This window comes from Sinohyriopsis cumingii, chromosome 3 (genome assembly GCF_028554795.1).
Source record: "Sinohyriopsis cumingii isolate HCF-2022 chromosome 3, ASM2855479v2, whole genome shotgun sequence".
NCBI classification, from domain to species: domain Eukaryota; kingdom Metazoa; phylum Mollusca; class Bivalvia; order Unionida; family Unionidae; genus Sinohyriopsis; species Sinohyriopsis cumingii.
The window spans coordinates 139,358,075-139,379,819 of record NC_142963.1 but is presented as its reverse complement, the minus strand read 5'-3'; the positions used below and the strand labels follow the sequence as shown (position 1 = coordinate 139,379,819).

General features: G+C 35.9%; 1 protein-coding gene across 4 annotated transcripts in view; it reads right to left on the bottom strand.

The window, feature by feature from the left end:
- Positions 1–13,686, bottom strand: part of LOC149803953 (inter-alpha-trypsin inhibitor heavy chain H3-like) — a 115,612-nt gene extending 101,926 nt beyond the window's left edge. For 2 of the 4 annotated variants that reach the window (XM_089953787.1, XM_089953788.1), the window contains exons 1-5: positions 13,415–13,686; positions 9,931–10,088; positions 7,268–7,378; positions 5,914–6,158; positions 1,369–1,532 (exon numbers count right to left, since the gene is read on the bottom strand). In XM_089953787.1, coding sequence (XP_089809913.1) covers positions 1,369–1,532; positions 5,914–6,158; positions 7,268–7,378; positions 9,931–10,088; positions 13,415–13,519 — 783 coding nt within the window. In that variant the 5' untranslated portion in view covers positions 13,520–13,686. The remainder of the gene's footprint in view (positions 1–1,368; positions 1,533–5,913; positions 6,159–7,267; positions 7,379–9,930; positions 10,089–13,414) is intronic. The other 2 variants (XM_089953785.1, XM_089953786.1) reach the window with 1 other exon arrangement.
- Positions 13,687–21,745: the final 8,059 nt, after the last annotated feature.

Here is a 21,745-nt window from a genome sequence, read left to right as displayed (position 1 = left end):
TGGTTTCTCGGTTCACTAACAAGATTTCTAACATGTGGATCATTACTCAGTTTTGCTTTGATGGAGGAAGGTTTCAATGGTAACACGGTTCACGACAGACTCCGCCAGAACTATTTACTGCCTGCGTACAATTGTGTGAACAAAATCTCCTCTTTTCTCGCCATCAGTCGGATTCAAATCAGACCCTAACAGTAATTCGAATGGCTATGTAACGATCTGAACTTGTTAGGAGGTTGTGTCCAAATAACCTTTCAATTAACATGTCAAAACGTCATTGACTAATTTCAAACTGTGAATTGAGTTAATTCCATCACGTGGAAAACAAAGTCTGAAGCCTATCGAATGAACTGTGTATAAAACCGGAATTTCATTGGTTGCATGATCTCTAAATATCACATGATCATCTCGTCATGCTTACCAATGAGACTGTTTTAGATCATAACAGTGTTGATCAGAATGGCATACTGATCTGATTTTTATCTGATTGCGCACCATTTACTTGCGTCATCTTTGAAAAATAGCATAGCATGTCATGGTTCCTCTGTACTGTAAATTCCGTTGGCATGTCATTATAATTTCAAATATTCAGGAACATTCGCTACAGTCTTCTAATTATTGTGATGGACATTTATGAAAGTTTCAATTCTAAACATTTAGGCAGTATCTAGTATGAACATATTTCCACAGAATTCATTTGTTTTCCTCTCAATATTTTGTCTACAATTCTTATATCAATGAGGAAGAAAAAAGTTTTAAAGCCTATTGCCGGGTTTCATACGCATTGTTCCTCGTGGAAATTATCTTGAATTATACTATGAACTATGTTTTGTTTTTTGGAGTTTAATTTTTGTCCATAAAGCATATTATACAGTCCCTAACATGAAATTCAAAACATAATTTTAATGTTAGTTTCACTAACACGGATAATGCTTGTTCTCTAAGGTCTCACGAATACAGGAAGTGTACCGCAGTACGGGTATCATGGACGTTTAAGTCCTCCGTTTGTAACAAAGCTGTATTGAGTCGAGAACCAGTCTAGAAATCCCATTGTCTGTTCACGCCATCTAGCGTGATAGCTAAGTTCTGTTAGTGACATTACGATTTTGCGCCATTAAATCCCGTTGTAAGTTACATTTTGTGCTGATCACCTCGCACTGGAGTGTTGCAAAAGTTTTGGTTGATTTTATATGACACTCTTTCACTTTGTTCGCAGCAATGTGACTACGATCACACCTCAAAATGGCTACATGTCCGATAACATTCGTGATAATAATTTTAAAAAATCTCGTTTTATCATACTTTCAAAATAAATCCAAAATGTCAAATTGGGAAATAAAAGGAATTAATTCCAAGATAGTGTATAATAACCAGTATCTCTCCGGCATCACGTGACCTTTCTATGTCGTATTCGACCACAAATTGTCCCGATATTCCATTTTGGCCGTTATCCATTTGTTGCTGTATGGTCGGAACAAACTGAATGAACGCCGTATTAGGAGAAGGTCTTGTCATCAAAACGAGGTTATTGGTAGCTGAAATGGAAACGTAATGGATGAACACACTGAAACGGTAAAAGTAATTGATGAACACTGAAACGCTAAACGTAATTCATGAACACACAGAAACGGTAAACGTAATGGATGAACACACTGAAACGGTAAACGTAATTGATGAACACATTGAAACGGTAAACGTAATGGATGAACACACTGAAACGGTAAACGTAATTAATGAACACACTGAAACGGTATACGTAATGGATGAACATACTGAAACGCTAAACGTAATTGATGAACACTGAAACGCTAAACATAACTGATGAACACACAGAAACGGTAAACGTATTTGATGAACACACTGAAACGGTAAACGTAATGGATGAACACACAGAAACGGTAAACGTAATGGATGAACACACTGAAACGGTAAACGTAATTAATGAACACATTGAAACGGTAAACGTAATGGATGAACACACAGAAACGGTAAACGTAATTGATGAACACACTGAAACGGTAAACGTAGTTGATGAACACTGAAACGGTAAACGTAATGGATGAACACATTGTACATTATAGACATTCTTTTTCACAAATAGCAGAATTCCAGTCGCTTTGGATGACTTGCTCTTGAAATAGAGGTTACTCGGAAAATATAATAACAATTAAAAATTGTGCGCTTGGGGCATAACAACCTTTGCATCATAGATACTAATATTCATGGTTGTATTTTTTTTAAAAAGAAATATTAAATTATGTCAACAATAAAACTTATCGCAAAACAATAAAAGTTTGTGCTGATTATATTGCTGATGTAAACTTTGGAACGTTTTTAAGAATGTAAACTTTTTCTTTCAAATGCCAACTTCAATTACTCTTTTCAATTTCCACATAAACATTAATTAAAAATGTCGCGTTTATTCGGACGTTTTTTTTTTAAATGTCTTTTTAGGTTTCCTGGTTAATGAGACTGTATTATATGTATTAAATCAACTTGAAAACTAGCCATGTTTCTGTCTCTGACGACTGAAAAAATAAATTGAATTGTTTTATAAACACCAGATGTTATTTCATGCAACATAGAGAGAAAAAGACTATTCATTTTGGACTTAGAACATCATATAGATAAAAGACTAATCAACATGAAATGATAGGAGAAAGAAAAGCTTTCAACAAAACGGGGCCTTGATTTAATTCAATTTTTTTAAAATACGAAATCAGTTATAACATTGATGAAACAATGCACAATTATCCGATATAAAAGATATTTCAAAAAATATTTCGCTGCAATCACGCATATTCAGACACACCCATTCCACACCATACTACCAGCAAATGCACAGCGAGCCTCACGTACCCTCACACAACCATCCTATCCCTGTCACACAAATTCACTAGCAACACACAATCATACGTGCAAATGCACAGCGAGCCTCACGTACCCTCGCACAACCATCCTAGCCCTGTCACACAAATTCACTAGCAACACACAATCCTACTAGCAAATGCACATCCAGACTCATCCACTCTATACAATTACACTAGCCCATTTTATTTGTTTAGGCTCTCATAAACAGTAACAAGAAAAAAAGTGAAGACAACAAGCTTTGTAAAATTTAACAAATAATTATTTCCTTAGAAAAACAAAGTAAAAATGAGGAAAAGAACTTACGGTTTTAAAATCAAATCCAAAAATAATCCAAAAATAATCCAAGAATTGAAAAAGAAGTCCTAGTAATAAAATGTTCAAATGAATCTAAGTTCGAGTCCCGACGAAATCCAAAATGAAAGGTGATGACGTATGCTATAGTCATTATAGTACTGATGTGTCTACAGTTCCAGTTTTGCATTCAATAAATGTCTTTTTCCAAGGATTCTGTATGAGCACTTAAATATTCCCAGCGAAAAGAATGAATCTCTTACAATTCTAATAATTTTATGAAAAATTAAAATGTAACTCCAACTGATCAAACCAGAATTAACATCTTGACGTCTAAGTGTTTTAAAAGCCTGATTGACTAAATTCTCTCGAATTCACTAATAAATCCCACACTATGAAGGAATAATTTTTTTTTTAAGAAAAGGTAGTTTACTGGTTCTGAAATTAAGGTCAGGAAGAGAGTCAGCAATAATATACAAAGTTCTAAAATTAGGTGTTTACGAAAAAAAACAGTCAGGTCAAACTAAATTCTGGAAAATGTCAAATTCCAGCAAATAAAATTACATTACAATAGCATGTACGGGAATATAAAAAACAATTAAAACTAACAAAGACACATTTAAATTAAATCAAATATAAATTAAAACAAACATAGATAACACCATGAACACCCAGAATCACCCACTCTATACAATCATACTAGCCAATGCACACCCAGACCCACCCACTCTAGGCCATGCATGCCAGATTAGTAAGAACTAGTTTGGCTATACTAAATACTTTCGTGTAACATAGGTTTGGTCAAATTTGCATGTGCTAGTAGAATTGTGTAGGGCTAGTGAATCTGAGTCAGGGCTAGCATGGTTGTAACCATCCTATTGATGATGTTTGGATAAATGAGGCGAGGTTCGGATAAATGAGTTAGATTTTGATAAACGATGTGAGGTTTGGATAAATGAGGTTAAACTGTTGTTCAGTTTTGACCAAATTCTCATTAACGTCATTGCTAGGTATCTATTCGGTCTTGAAATTCCGAATTAGGTAATATTTTTTTTTAATCTAGGGTTGTCCCGACGGAACAATAACGATATCAAATCGAGTCAAAGTGTTTCTAGTTGTCTACCTGGTGAAGGAGACGTGGAAGGCGTAAGGTAGAATTCTATGTTCTACTTTTATACTTTTCTGCTTAACAAATTTAAGATCCACTATAACGCTCCCTAAATTCACACTTTGTTCTGTTGTTTCCCTATAATTCATAATCATGTATTTCAGATATGTATGTATTCATTCGTCCAGACTATTGACTATCATTACTCAAGACTACGGACTATCATTAATCTAGACTATTGAATATCATTACTCAAGACTACTGACTATCATTACTCAAGACTACCGACTATCATTACTCAAGACTACTGACTATCATTACTCTAGACTATTGACTATCATTACTCAAGACTATTGAATATCATTACTCAAGACTATTGAATATCATTACTTTAGACTATTGACTATCATTACTTTAGACTATTGAATATCATTACTCAAGACTATTGACTATCATTACTTTAGACTATTGACTATCATTACTTTAGACTATTGAATATCATTACTCAAGACTATTGACTATCATTACTTTAGACTATTGAATATCATTACTTTAGACTATTGACTATCATTACTCAAGACTATTGACTATCATTACTCAAGACTATTGACTATCATTACTCAAGACTATTGACTATCATTACTCAAGACTACGGACTAGCATTACTCAAGACTATTGACTATCATTACTCAAGACTACGGACTATCATTACTCAAGACTACGGACTATCATTACTTTAGACTATTGAATATCATTACTTTAGACTATTGACTATCATTACTCAAGACTATTGACTATCATTACTCAAGACTATTGACTATCATTACTCAAGACTACGGACTAGCATTACTCAAGACTATTGACTATCATTACTCAAGACTACGGACTATCATTACTCAAGACTACGGACTATCATTACTTTAGACTATTGAATATCATTACTTTAGACTATTGACTATCATTACTCAAGACTATTGACTATCATTACTCAAGACTATTGACTATCATTACTCAAGACTATTGACTATCATTACTCAAGGCTACGGACTATCATTACTCAAGACTACTGACTATCATTACTCAAGACTACGGACTATCATTACTCAAGACTACTGACTATCATTACTCTAGACTATTGACTATCATTACTTTAGACTATTGAATATCATTACTTTAGACTATTGACTATCATTACTCAAGACTATTGACTATCATTACTCAAGACTATTGACTATCATTACTCAAGACTATCGAATATCATTACTCAAGACTACGGACTATCATTACTCAAGACTACCGACTATCATTACTCTAGACTATTGAATATCATTACTCTAGACTATTGAATATCATTACTTTAGACTATTGAATATTATTACTTTAGACTATTGACTATCATTACTCAAGACTACTGACTATCATTACTCTAGACTATTGAATATCATTACTTTAGACTATTGAATATCATTACTTTAGACTATTAAATATCATTACTAAAGACTATTGAAAATCATTACTCAAGACTATCGAATATCATTACTCTAGACTACTGACTATCATTCATTTTTTGTACAAATTTATAAAGGTTGAATTATGAACTAAATAAAATATTAGTCAAAAAAGAGAAGGAAACTATAATACAATACCTATTTCTTTGATATCATTTACATCATTTCTGAGCGGAGGTACACGGACTACAGAAATTTGTCTCGATTCCTGAATGTGGATCCGAACGTTCATATCCTGCACCGGTTGCCCCGGATCGATGTAGACCACATGTCGATACAAACCTCGTTTTCGTCTCAAAAGTTCCTGGTACGTCAAGTTGAAGGTCACATTACTCTCGGCGGCAACGTTGACTTGGACGTCAAATTTATTGGTTTCTCTGGGCCTTTATTTAATTAATTAATTTATTTATTATTTTTTATTATTTGAAATGAGCAAAAGAAACAGATTTGCACTAGCAAATACGATTCCTTTTTCTTGCAAAATAGCCTCAAGCCATGATTAACCTATGAGAACAAGATCCTAATTTTAAATTTTTATTCTCTCCACAATTCAAGGTGCGTTTCTCTGTTTTCTTTATTCATTTCATATGAAATCATAATATGGTTCACATCCGTCCATTTTCCTTAAAACAGACACACTAATGTATGTAATGTTTCATTATACTCTATGAACGCTGGTTAAAAAAAAAAAATTATTTTACAACAATATGAAAAGTTACTGAGAGTCTTTAATTAAGAGAATGACAAGAACAAGATGAATGATTACTGCAGTCGGAGTGTAAATGGAGTTAATATGTATGTCTACCAATGTGAAAATATCGAAGCTCAAGCAACCAATTGACCTCTCATCTGGGCGTGGCATACGTCAATCAGTTATCGCGTAATAAACAATCCAATGTGCCGCTGCCTAATCTGAACATCAACGTACGTGTTTACTTACTTGCATTAATAGAGTTCGTCTAATCAAGTGGGTCACTGCGACCATTATGGATATATAACATGTTTTAGTTCCAATTTTAGAGGGCGAAGCATTCTATAAAACTCGAAAAGGTCAATTTAGACCCATTCGTCATGTGTTTTGCTACGCCTGTAAGGCTTTTGGAACTCTAACGTTTGAACGCTTGGTGAACTTATTCAATTCGTCGCTTGCCTGCGTTTCGATATTAAGCTTGCATCAGGAATTGATTCTTAAAACCATTTCGACTTGTGCCATAGCTCTGCAAAGAAAACCTTCAAGAGAGAGTTAAATCTTTGGGGAAGTACACATGCGCACACACTGTATACGGCGTGTGTGTGTGTGTGTGTGTGTGTGTGTGTGTGTGTGTGTGTGTGTGTGTTTCCATTAGATTAGCCCGAACCGTTCCCGAGCTCATTTGGATTAGGAAAAGACCTGAATGAAATTAATTAAGGCACAGAACGTCAGAGAGAGATAGTAGAGACGATGTTATGGATAATAAACATAAATGCAGACATATGTGTGTTGAGCTCTTACCGTTCTTTTATATGGGCCGCACTTTCTCCTCTACTTCTGGCCGCTTCATACTGTGTCTTTGCCTGCTCTTTCTCTTTTATTTCTCCAGGATACACTGTATCATCTATCTCCCTACACAAAAGTTAAAACAACTTAGCTTGCTATCCGTAAAAATGGATTTTTGTCTTTAAGCAGCAAAAAGTTTTCAAGAACATTGTTGCTTAAAATAAATTCTGAAACGTGTAATTTAAATATAGACATATCTATTATAGCGTTTCAATTTTCTTACAAAAAAGACAAGAGCTCCAAGTGGGTATAAGATCACTCACCTTTCATTCTGATTAAGATTACGATCTGCTTACTATATGTTGATCTGACAAGCGCTGATGAAAATCCATGCTTTAACGAGCGTTTGTAATTTCTTACCCATTTCAGGAAGAGTTGTCGTTAATAGAAATATATTCTGAATAATAATTTCACTTTTAGAAATATTAAACCTATAATCTGATTGGCGAATTAAATTGTCAAAAAACATGATATTTAATCGGCTCCCCTCTAATATCATCTATTTCGGAGAATGGCCATACCGGTATAAAGGTCTGATATCATAGGAAAAAAAGAAGGGGAGTGGATAAAAGATGAAATAGTACACTTCAAAATTAATGTTTTATTTGTGCTCTTTAATTTTTAATAGCTACGTAGCACTTGAAAATAGACAAAGTTAGCGGGAAAATAAATCTAAACTTCTAATTTTATTTCGGAAAGAAAGAGTTATCTTCAGGAAATATACATGACCATTATTATTCAGGACGTATACTTGGACATAATTGATGTTAAACCAACTTTGTTTGGTGCTCTCGTGTCGCATAATTAGACTGCTGAGAGGAAAACAAATGAAGCTGAGAGGCCCATTAACAATTCATAGTTTCAAGTACAGTGGCTTTCAAAAATATTGGTGAACAAATAATTATTACTTTATGACACTTTGAATTGATTTCACTCGAAATCATAAATATTGCCTTAATCCACGACATGTAACAACTGTTGTCAAATTTTAATTATTCATCTTAATCTATCAACGAGACTTTGGCACATCAGCACATTAGGGTCCTGGTAAGTAGAATAAGATGCCTTCACCAAGCCACGGTTATCGCTCTCTGCTCATCCGATGGAGAAATTCAAACCAGCACATCTCCTGATCATGAGTCCAACTGCTTAGAAATATATCAACAATTAGTATGACGGTTACTTATATACTCACACCACGTGTGATTACTAATATACTCACATCAAGTGTGATTAGTGTTATTACTTATCTGTTTGTTTTGGTGCAGAATGGGTGTCATGATATCGTGTGGGATCTTGATGGCATGAATGATGCAGCTTTCCACCCTTACAAACCCGTGTTCGATCTCTGGGTTTAACACATGCCATTGTCTGTGGGCGTCCATTCAAGGTCATCGATGTCCTGTGGGCTCTCCAATTACCTCCAACTCTTAGATTATCTCAGACCAACATGTTAGGTCGATTAAAGGTTATAAAGAACTATCTATGAGACACGTGATCATGGTAAAGTTGCTTTAAATCATGAAGCTTAGAAATTGATATTTCTTAATTTTTGAAGTCATTGTAGGGGTTTAATCCTTGTATAATTAAAGAACGTTAGAAATTGTTTAAGAACAACAACATTCATCTCAGTTAGAGAGACTTATTATTAAAATCAATTCTGCTTCTATATTTATACATTTATATCTTTAAGTATATAAATAAGGTTTTATCCGAGGATAATTTAGCAAAGTTTTGAACCGGATGAATCGGATGCGGGCGGTTATGGCTTCAAACCTCGCCTGAGTCATTCAAAAGACTTATAAAAATGGTACTAACAACTGTCTCGCTTGGCGCTCATCATTAAGAGGTTACTATTATGACTGGCCGGCCTGCTGTCAGGATAATGTGACTGGGTGAGACATCATGCTACAATGTCTGCGGCATGATGTCTCAGTGCTAGACATCACTATAAACTGTCACACTGCAGACATTGAAGCGATATGACTGAAAAATGTTAAACCTAAGTTAAAAATCCAAATCACCCACACACACAAACACACACATCAGTGTTTTAAAGAAGGGTTATCGTTGTCCGATGCAATCTAGCTATCCTTAGGGACTAGCATTTGGACTTCTTCGGGCTCTTCTGCGTTAGCTTTCAAGTCTCAGCAGATTGAAATATAGGTCACAACGTTGAAACAACCAGAACTGCTCAGGCTATAATACAGCAGACATAAATAGCCGCACCTTCATCGTCTTTGGTGCACTTTATTATTTTCACAAAACCTTGCTTATGAGAAAATTATAAGGCTAACATTCACATCTAATCCCGTTGGTTTTCATTTTTAATCATGCACGCCTCTAATTAGACACAAGTCTTTATCCGTATTTTTACTATAAGCACCATTTAGCAAAAATAATGACTTCGTCGAAGCAGTGTATAGTTGCACTTTTCTTGTGTTAGCAATTCTGATTTGTTCTGACACTATGCTTCAGTGTTGTGATCGTCCGAGAGGCAAAACAACTTCCAAATTGTCAGAAATATGCCAAATGCTTGTGACGTAAGACTGTACCCAAACGTTTCTGTAAATACGCTATCCATTAAAGTCCTATATGTTCTATTTATAGACACTTACATCTTAAAGTCCGTGATGAAAGCCTCGTTGGGAAGCGTGACGTCAAACACCACTTCTTTGGCAACCTTGTGCGGGTTCTTCACACGACTGACAACCAAAGTGGTGGCAAAGCGATATTTGATGTCGGAGCTGATATGGAGGGACAATATTTCTGGTCTCTGTGGAGAGAAATCACATGTCCAAGCATAATCTATATTCAATCAACTTTAGGTATCAATCAGATTAAGCATCGAACATTCTAGTCTCATGATCCGGTGTGATTTTTTTTAAATTGTTCCATCAGTTAGATATTGCATTTTCTCCTTTTATTTGCCAACAGTGTGACCTTTGTTATACAATATTACCAATATACACTGAAGTGGCAAAACTCTCTTGATCAATCGATTCGTTGGACAAAATAAAATTAATTTCATCTACAGCCTAGTACGTAACTTTATATCAAGTTGTGAAAAATAAATAATCTAAGTTTCAAAGTTAGAAAGCTCAAATGATGCGTGCGCGTGCCCAACATAACGACACGTCTATTTATTTATAATGTAATAAATTCGGATTATGCATAGTTCGTTATAGCGTATCGTTTTAAGGAATTCTTAGATTGTTGTGCTTACCTCTTTGATTATTGGAACTCTGTCCTTTGGAAATATTCGTTAGTCCGAAATAATTATCCAATTACTAGGAGCAAACGTCACGTGAAGTGTTAATGAGTTTCCATGATGCCATGGTTTACTTTTGGTGAATTCAGGTGTTATATATATCTTATTTATTTTATTTTTTATTTTATTTAATTATTTGCTTGTCAGTTTTAAAAAAATATGTTAAATTGCATTACATGTTATAATAATGTAATGTTGTTTACTGGAATTTAGCTCTTTCCAGAAATTAGTTTGATCTAACTGTTTTTTTCGTAAACACGTATTTTAAAACTTTATATATAAATGCTGACCTTGTTCCTGTCCTTGTTTCAGAATTAGTAAGAGTTGGCGTAAACAATTTCTTATCTTTTTTCTTTAATTTTTATTGTGGAAATTTAGAGTGGAATCGAGGCTGTACCGGATGTTCGTGACTTGAGCCATGTGAATAGTCTTTATTTCGGAAGTCTGGTTTTACCGGAATTGCGCAGTAATCAGATTTAATACTGATGTTTTGAGAAATAATCTCATGTGGGCTTTTAAGCACATCGACGTCAAGGTGGTGTTTTTTACTGTTGTGACCAGTTGGAGTTACATTTTAATTTTTCTTCAGATTATTTAGATTCTTAAAGATTAGCTTATTTTCCCTGTGAATATTTAAGTGCTCATATATAATTCTTGGACAAAGACATTTATTGCAACTTTATTCGGAATTGAAACACCGGAATAGTATTTCCAGTGGAACAACAATGAACTGTTGACATTTCAATACTATACTAGCTACAAGATAAGTCATCGCATTCCATTTTGTATTTTCAACGGGACTCGAACTCAAATTCATTAGAACATTTTATTACTAGGACGTATCATTTTTAATTCTTGGATTATTTTTGGATCATATTTGGATTTGAGTCTTAAAACAGTAGGTTCCTTTTTACCATTTTTACCTTGTTTGTCTAGGGAAATAATTGATTTGTTAACTTTTACAGAGCTTGTTGTCTTCACTCTTTTCTTGTTACGTTTATGAGCGTCTAAACACGTAACATTAAATCTAGTGGTGTACATTGGTTATATGAATCCAGGTGCAGTATTTCGGGTTGGAAAGGTAAATTACACAATGGAATAAACAAGAAGGGATTGTTCCTTCGTCGGCAAATACTGTTTATATCGCCATGGTGGCAAATGTGATGCATTTTTGCAGGCTAAATGTGGCTCAAAACCAAGAATTGACTTGCCTAAGGTGGCGTAGTAAAAACAGATCCTTGTGATAAGGGAAGTTGTATAGTTTTGCGATGCGGAAAGTTGATGAAGAGAATCGATGCAGATGTGTGGTTGATAGACAATTGGAAATTTGTGAGATCTATGGTATTATATTGATTAGACCAAATCTTTTTATAGAATGGACACGTTGGACTTTCTAATTTACAACAGAGGTTGAATGGAAGTCTATGAATCTTAGGAGAAACTCATCACTTCTATTGAAATCGCGCAATGGCTTGACATCGCTCGGATAAAGTAAATACCTCTGGTTTGTAACAATAAGAAATCCGTCATTATACCAGTCCTGATGATTCCTCGATATCAATGATGACTTCATCTCCTTAAGGTCGTATGATGGGTACAACTTAATGGAATCAATTTGAAGGAAGAATCAAATAAAATGTATTAGGGTATATAATAAGCACATTAGCACTACATAAACGGCTCGTGTGCGATTGTATTGCATATATTTGATAACAGAAAGACATCGTCTTTCTCATTCTTTCGGATTTCGTGCTTGCCTACGTCCGTCCTTTATCATATTCAATGCGAATGCAAGCACGCTGATCACATTACTGTACTGATAACCTTTGTATATATGTATGTATGTATGTATGTATGTGTGTGCGTGCGTGCGTGCGTGCGTGCATGCATGCATGTATGTATGTATGTGCACACACACATGTTTGTTTGTAAACCCCCATCCCGATTTCAAAACAAAAGGCATCAAGATACAAAAAATGCAAAAATCTTAGTCATTTCATTCATCAGTTTATACTGACTAACCTGGTTGTCACCAGAGGGTCCCAAACACTGTCGACTTCTTGGCGTTTCGAATTAATCGAGGTTTCCTTATGAGCACGGTCGCCATATTTGCATGGGTGAATCTGTTTTCAAGAACTGCTGTACATTTGGAGTTAAATCTATTTGAACACAGTTAGACAAGAATTTGTCCTTTTCATTTCTTCAATTTCTTTCAGAAATAATAAAACTGCACATTGTAAATACTGGACGTAGACGAAAAATTTTTTTTTTTTACTGAAATGGACTTTGCTTGAAACCATAAAAGGACGATGATCCGTCTCTCTGGATTACAAGTATAACTTAAGTTTGGTTTAAAATGCCAATGAGTTTACAATGTTAGGGACACACCCATCCCGAGCGACAATCAGGTTAGAATTTATAAATTGATGAATGAAATGACCAGGTGATTGCATTTTTTATATCATTGATGCTTTTCGTTTCCAAAATTGGTAATACTGGAGGGTGTGTGAATAATACCTACATAAACGGTTTTATGTACATATTTGTAGATTATAGTATGTGTGTACATATATACATATATACAGGGCCGGCGCCATACCCGGCCAGACTATCTGGCGCCCAAGGCAAGGTTAGATTCTGACGCCCACCCACCCCCACCCCGAAAATATCAATTTCAAAATTTATAAACAATAATTTTTTTTTAAAATGCGCCCCCCTGAAATCAGCGCCCTAGGCGGCTGCCTAGTTTGCCTATATGGTAGCGCAAACCCTGCACATATACATACATACCGATGCACGGACAGATTAAAGAAGAGTCACACCATGCTTACCTCATTAAAAGTGTCTTGCGAGTGGACTCCGTAGAGCATCAGAAATCCCACAAAAACATAACATGTCCAACGGACACCAAATTGGCGTGATCCTGTTTTGCACATCTTAACGATATGCCGGACTTTGAAAAAATTAAATTAAGTTGTGCCAGCCAAATATTTTTTTTTTATGGACGAGCTTATTTGAAACTTCGGAATCTGGTTAAATAAAGAAATGTATTCCGTGCCTTAGAGATAGGGAAGAAGAAAATATATATGTGTTTATTTCATTCTACACAAACAAGCAAATACGCAGAACAGCTTTCATTTGACCTCATTTCTCCAAAGCAACAACCGCTGTACCCATTTCTGTGTCCACGTAAGTTTCTACATAGGATAATCTGATAACCTTCTTAGCAACAACCGCTGTACCCATTTCTGTGTCCACGTAAGTTTCTACATAGGATAATCTGATAACCTTCTTAGCAACGCATACCCATTTTTGATTGTTCGTTTGTTTAATAAAATCGCGAATAGTTTGAAATTTAAAGAAATCAACTATCTGAAGAAGAAAAAACGCTGCAGTCTCATATTCATGAATGATTTTTATATCAAAAAATACACAGTGTTGATTTAGGCTATATTATTAACTTAGAACTCTCTCTCTCTCTCTCTCTCTCTCTCTCTCTCAGACACACACACACACACACACACACACACACACACACACACACAGAGGCGCGAAATACCGTATAATAAAAGTTTCTTCGTTGTTTTATCAGTCCAGCTGTAGCTTGCCACTAAACCATCCGAGTCATCAGTATCGAGTAAGTACAATTATTAATTAATTTTCAATTCAGAAATATTTATAATATTCAATTCACACACAAAATTATTTTTATACGTATGTGTAGGATCTTGATCGGCCTTGTACTAAACACTTAGATTATGCACGTAGGGTTTTTACAAGAGCGTATGCAATACATTTCTAAGTGTAATCGTCTAATGTTTCAAGCAGCAGTGATGGAATGAGATTTTTGCACCTAATAACATCCGGGAACATGTTACATGACACCACTTGAGATAAGTGATTCTCGACTGAGTGATTCCAAACACAACTTAGTAAGATAGGAGATAATACATTGTATGTTTAGTATTATTGTGTAATATTATTCGATGATCATAGGAATGGTTATGTAACGGTTTTTTACCTTTATGTATTTTATTTCTTTTTCACTTTTTGATACAACAATCCCAGACACTTCGGATACTTTATTTGCTATAGACACCTGACGCAATGAACTGGATCAAAAGCATGACAGAGACAAACCTTTGTATGCTTACTGTAAACATTTACTCAATATGAGTGATTAAAAAAAAATTATACAGCAATAAACTGAATATTCAGCAATCACTTAGATTCACGGAAATATGTCACGGTGATGGAGATGTGAACTTTGACATCAGGTGTGACATTCGGGTATTTTTCCTTGATGTTTACACTTGCTCGCAGTCACTGATGTGCAGTTGGAATATCGCCAACTTTCTGTATCTGTGTGACGTGACTTCTACTTAGTCCATTATTCCTTGCTGACTGTGGAAAATATTCATATAATATATAATCTTGCGTCAAAAACAACTTTATCAGAATTCAGGTAGATAATGTTAAATGCAGTTAAGAGGACCGAAATAAATATGGGGAGGCAACTTGTCTGTTTCCAGCAAAAACGAGTTGTGTCCCTTGGATCGTGACCAAACCAACGAATCCTCGCAGATAAATGTGATATCGGGAGGAAGATTATGTTCGCCCGAAAGTGTGTGTGTGTGTGTGTGTGTGTGTGTGTGTGTGTGTGTGTATGATTTGAATTTTTAATGTAGCTTTAACAACCTAAAGTGTGATATTTGAAGAAAAAATTTATTCATTAAATGATCATATAATAATAGAATGGAATATGTGTGATTTGAGGAGAAAATTATTTTTTATGTAATGATTACACAATCTTTATTAGTAAACGCGTGGCATGTGAAAATTGTCTCATTCAATGACCACGAACAGTTAATATAAGCAAAAGTTTGGGACGTGAAGAGAAATGGGACTCATTCAACGACCACACACTATTAATAGGGTAGGGGCGATAAGTGGTGACAAAACGTCACCACTGATCACCCAAACGAAATTTTATAGCTGCAATGTATCCCGACGTCAAGGCGAACTCTTTTACATTTATACAGCTGGGATTTGCAAACACTTCTGCTGAAAAAACAGGAACTAAATGTCACATATATAAATACATGTATCTCAAACTTATGAAAATGAGTTCTTGATAAAATATTAGAAGTGACGAAATTGTTATGCTATACAATAAATAGATGTTATACTTTAAAGATTGAAAGTGTATTATCTCTATGTATCTTAAAATTATTTAACTACCGAAATTGCTAATGCTATAACAATAATTGCAAAATAATTACTAAGTAACTATTTCGACTGGTGGGGCTTTCTTAAGCGGTTAAGGTGGGGTGCTCCCAATATTTTATTTAAACTATTGTAGAAGTCCCACCAAAGTTCGATTTTGGTTGGAAGTTAAATTAGTGAAAGATACATGTACAGTTCCGAGCCCCCAGTCAGCAACGATCGACCCCTTAATAGCCTATTACACCACTTTTCTGTGGTGTGAGATCGCTTTCCACCTATTCTTGGATTCTACTTATCTGTGGTATTCTTCTCTCTCCTATTCCTCCCAATTTCGTCTCCTCTTCCTCCCCTACTTTCTGCAAATTCCTTATCCTCCTCGACTTCTCTATACTCCTCCTCCTTCGCTTTCTTCTCCAGACACCTCTACCTCCTCCTCCTCAATCTTCTCTCCACCGACTAGACTTCTGTCGACTTCGACTGCTCGGCTAGTTTCAGTTCTCTCTCCACCTCTTGAAGACTCGGGACTTGATTGAACCTGAAGTTCTCTGTCCCCTACAAAGCTTCCTTTTCGAAGCTTTGTCTTTCCTTAGAATCTACCTCTAAGTTTTACCGCCAAATTACGGTTAGCTCTCTCGGAATAACCCTATTGTTCAGCAATCTTCTTAGGCGAAACTAACTTTTAGTTTACAAGTTGGAAGGTATAATTCGCATCCTCTATCTCAGTTTTTGAGTGGACATCGCTGTGGACCGATCCAATCAAACTTAGCGGACAATGTCCCTCTCGCTGTCTGTCAGCGTGGGGACGGATGAGAACGCGGTCCGCTCACCTCGCGAGCTTTTCTCTGATCTTAGGACTAAGCTGTAACACAAAGGTGTGAAGCCGTTACGATCTATCACCTTCGCCGATTCAAGATTCTGGGTCTCCGGTTGGTCATGTATCCTTGCGTAAGAGATTATCACTAACGCTCGGAAATCTTTAGACATCAAACATAACGCCGCAGTAATATTAAAGCTTATATATGACTTTATCTCTGGGGCTTAGCAAATGTGACACGACTCTTAAACATGGCTATTACGTATTTTGTTGTTGATGTTGTGGAGTTTAACGCCATTTTTCAGCACACGATAGGCTAAACATGGCGGCCAGTATTAATGGTGGAGGAAGAACCCGGGAAAACCCCAGGAAGAACCACAGACCCATGAGAAGCTACTCGCAAGCTTTCTCACATACCGAAATTAGCCAAATCCTATACTCGAACCCACGCAGACAGAGGTGAGATGGCAGTGATCAATAACGGAGAGCGCTTTGGACCACTCGGCCACTAGGGAGCCCCACGTACTGTTGTACTTTTAAGCTTCAAACGTTCTGCTGCCTCCTTGCTGTGCACTGCCTTCTGGATACCGATTCGACATTTTCCGTGCCTTAAATACCGTATAGTTGAAATTTCGCTGGAAAACCGTTGAAACTTGGAAAACTATTTAAAAACTGTTGGATGTTGGCGAACTTATAAAATTGTTGGAAAATCCTAACACCTCTTGAGACTATAAAGCTATGTAATAATAATTATTATTTCAAACGAACAAGATTATATTTGTTGATATTATTATCAAGGGAAATACTTTATTGAAAATGTATCCAAAATCCATTGATTAACCACAGTTTGTTAACTCCTATCGCCCTCCGTACCGATGTAATATACTGGACCTATTTTGCGCATGCTCAGTGAGCTATAAACAGCGATGGTAGCGACCTACGAAAGCTACGTGAGATGGATCAAAGGAAGCCCAGTAGTTCTATAAGGATCGATGACATCTATTGTAATCATCGCCGGTAATCGACTATCGCCCCATATCTATAAAACTTCTCCTTAACATGTCAAATTTGCATATGCGTCCTTCGAAATCGTCAGTAGGTCAGACGTACATGTACACATCGTATGTACCTTAATCAGCTGATGTTCAAGCGACCACTATTATTTTAACTGTAACTAATTTTCATCATATTAAATAAAATTACTTGCTGAAAAACAACATATGCTGTGTGGTGTAGTAATTGTTCTGATCTTCTATGTCGTTGATTATTTCACTAACTTTCATCAGTTGCCGTAAAGCCCGGGAAAACGCCACATGTTACAGTTACGTAGCTAGAAATATATCAGTCATAAACAACGAGATGTTTGAAATTATATATACTTTTGATATTCTGCAAAGGTAACACCTAACTCTGATGACTGATTTCTTTCAGATTTGTCAATACAGCAAGAAGTATTTTATATACATGGAAAGAATGAAACGAAATAAAAGAACAATAAATGGACTTTTCTATGTTACAGTTTTACTTGACACATGTTGGGTCGGATAGAGGTGTTAATTCTCTCTCTCTCTCTCTCTCTCTCTCTCTCTATATATATATATATATATATATATATATATATATATATATATATATATATATCACAGACTATACCGCTCTAGTAGCCTAGAGCGTCCGCCTCGGATAAGGGAGGTCGTGGGTTCGATCCCCAGCCGAGTTATACCAAAGACTTGCAAAAATGGTACTAACAGCTTCCTCGCTTGGCACTCAGCATTAAGAGGTCAGTGTTAGGACTGGTCGGCCTGGTATCAGAATAATGTGACTGGATGGGACATAATGCTACATGTCTGCGGCATGATGCCCCGGTGCTAGACATCACTATAAACTATCACACTGCAGATATCGTAGCGATATGACTGAAAAATTGTTAAAGCTACGTTAAAAATCCAAATAATACACACACACACACACACACACACACACACACACACAGACTAGTAGTCCAAGGGAGGCAAATTCTTCATCCTCCACGGTTTCGGGAAAGATGTATATCCAGTAGTATAGATAGATGCCGATTCTGGACCACTTTTGTTTTAGAAGCCTTTTATTGTTGTTTTAGGCTCTCTACCAGATAAAATTACACTTAACTGAACCAGGTTTTATATATTTCATGGGGAAAAACAGGGGGGTACTAGAAAGGCCTCAGAATAACCAAATAAAGCCTCTATCATGCAACAAAAATTTTTTACACTACCATAGAACCCCCGGTTTGCAAAAATAGCACTTAAAAAATATGACTTGTGATAGAAACCTTATTTAGTCGTACAAAGCCCTTGTTACTGGACCAAGCGTTTTTCGTCAGATTAGCAAAATAAGCCCTCTACAAAAATAAAAAAGGGTACCAAAAAATAATAATTGTAGAACCCTCGGTTTACAAAATAGCGCCTTTAATACTGGACCAAATGTTTTTCGTCAGATTAGCAAAATAAGCTCTCTACAAGATTTTTTAGAAAAATAAAAGGGGGTACCAATAGAAAAGCTCAGAATAACCAAATAAAGCCTCTATCATGGGGCAAATAAATTTGTATAACCCTCGGTTTGTAAAATACTGGACCAAACGTTTTTCGCCAGATTAGCAAAATAAGCCCTCTACAAAGATTTTTAGAAAAAATAAAAGGGGGTACCAATTGTTTTCGTCAGATTAGCAAAAATAGCCTATACGCTGGACCAAGCGTTTTTCGTCAGATTAGCAAAATAAGACTTTTACAAGCTTTTTAAAAAAGGAGTACCAATTGTTTTCGTCAGATTAGCAAAATAAGACTTCTACAAGATTTTTAGAAAAAATAAAAAGGGTACCAATAATAACCAAATCATGTGGCAAAATAAATTTGTACACTGTTGTAGAACACTTGGTTTGTTAAATGACACCTTTGCTACTGGACCATAAAAAAAATGGGGTTATGATACAGGCTTTTAGAAAAGTGAAAATGAATCAAACTGATCTTGGTTTATACTGTTTTACGAATTCATCAACGGTTGGTGGCTGTTCAATAGCAATATGATGCTTGTTTTTACGAGTTTTGTAATAGGTAAGAATACTTCGATATGCTTTTCTACCACAATTATCGCAGAGATGGATAGAGCCTCTGACACCTACGCCACATACTACACATGGAGTTGTTCCAGCGTTAGGACTTTTTCGTAACAAATACGCGTGAACTCCACAGTGCTCACCGTAGCATGGTTTTCCACATCGCTGTGTAGAATTTTTCTTGATCCACTGGCATGTACTTAACAACATTGGTTGCATTATACTTTAGGCATATCTTTAATAGGGTTTCAAAAATGTTATAAAATTTGCGTAAATAATATAGTAAAATATGAATTAAAGATCTGGTAAAATATATAAAAAATGCCATTAAGTAAACCGACCAAACCACGATGGGAGGTCGCGAAAGAACTCATAAAAAAGTTTACCGAGTTTACTAGAACCAAACCGGAATGGCCTCGCTCAAACGTACAACTAGAGCATCTAAAAAGAGTTATTGAAACCCTCGAGAAAAAGAAACATGTTCATGCAGAGCTATCACAAGGTGGCTATGTCATCGATGAAGGATTTTCTGGATCAGATAAATACATCCAATTTATTCCTAGAGGAAAGCAGTACAATCACTTTTCTGTCAATGATCTAATAAAAATAATAAATGATATTATTCCACGTATACTGCTTGAAAAACCTCTTTTGAAAGTCGGCGTTTTTTACAGTGTTGATATGTACTCGTCGGTTAATCCTGATTTAAGAATAACAGCGCCGCTGAGGGCATCATCACAGATTGTAACCAGATCAACTGACCTCACAGATCTCGCTAAAGAAGTTTTTGCTCAGATTTCAAGAACGTTTGAGATGTTTTCAACGAAGGGCTCCACATGGGTGATGTCAAAAATTAATTTTATACAATTATCCGTGTACGAGTTTACTCCGAGCACAGGTGCATCATATGTACCATTACCAGAAAAAATAATTAGAACAAAATCATGCATCAACGTGAAGAACAATGACAACAGGTGTGTGATGTGGGCGTTACTATCAGCATTATTTCCCGCGCGCGATCACGTTGACCGAGTTAGTAATTATAAACCGTATCAATGCAGGATTAATATGTCGGGGATAGATTTTCCTACACCAGTGAAACAAGTTATGAAAATTGAGAAACAGAACCCAGAATTATTTCGTTGCGGCATTAATGTATTTTCACTGAGCGAATCATTAAGCGTTTTTCCACTGTTAGTATCTCCTGCGGCCAAACACTCCACAGATGGATCCCCAATCAACCTATTGCTGCACAACCGTCATTACGTGTGGATCAAGGATCTATCACGGTTGTTAAGCTCGAAAATGTCAACGCATGGGCACAAAATTTATTTCTGTTACAGTTGCCTAAATGGTTTTACATCACAGGAAAAACTCGCCGAACACAACAAATATTGTTTTGAGGTAAAAGCGCTGTCAACCCCAAATGACTCAAACAATTTCTGCTATTTCAAAAAACATGAGAGAACTCAGAGGTTACCATTCATAATTTATGGGGATTTTGAGTCATTTATAATTCCGGTTGATCGAAAATGTATTTGTGATGAGCAACCATGCATATGCGATTTTAAAACGGTTTCAATACAAAAGCATATTCCGGCAAGCTATCAACTTAATACAGTGTGCATCAACGATAAATACTCGGGCCTATCACCAATTTATCGATTCAGTGAAACCAGTGTGGAGCCTGAAGTTCATATGCTGAAATACTTGTTTGAAGAGCAACGCCGGATTGAGTCGCTATTGTCAATTGATGAAGAGCGATTTACCGGATTAAAGTCTTTCATTGACGCGAAAGATTGCTACGTGTGCAAGAAGGAATTTACAACAAGTGATTCTAAGGTTGCATTTTATAATGTTATATCCGATGAATATATCGGTGCAGTTCATAAACGATGCAGATGTTTTCAACGATTTTACCCCGTGGTTTTTCACAACCTTCGAGGATACGATGGCCATTTTATTTTGAGAGCGTTAGGCCATCCTGAAATAGCCAAGTATTGTACCGACAACAAGGTTTCACTGAAATGC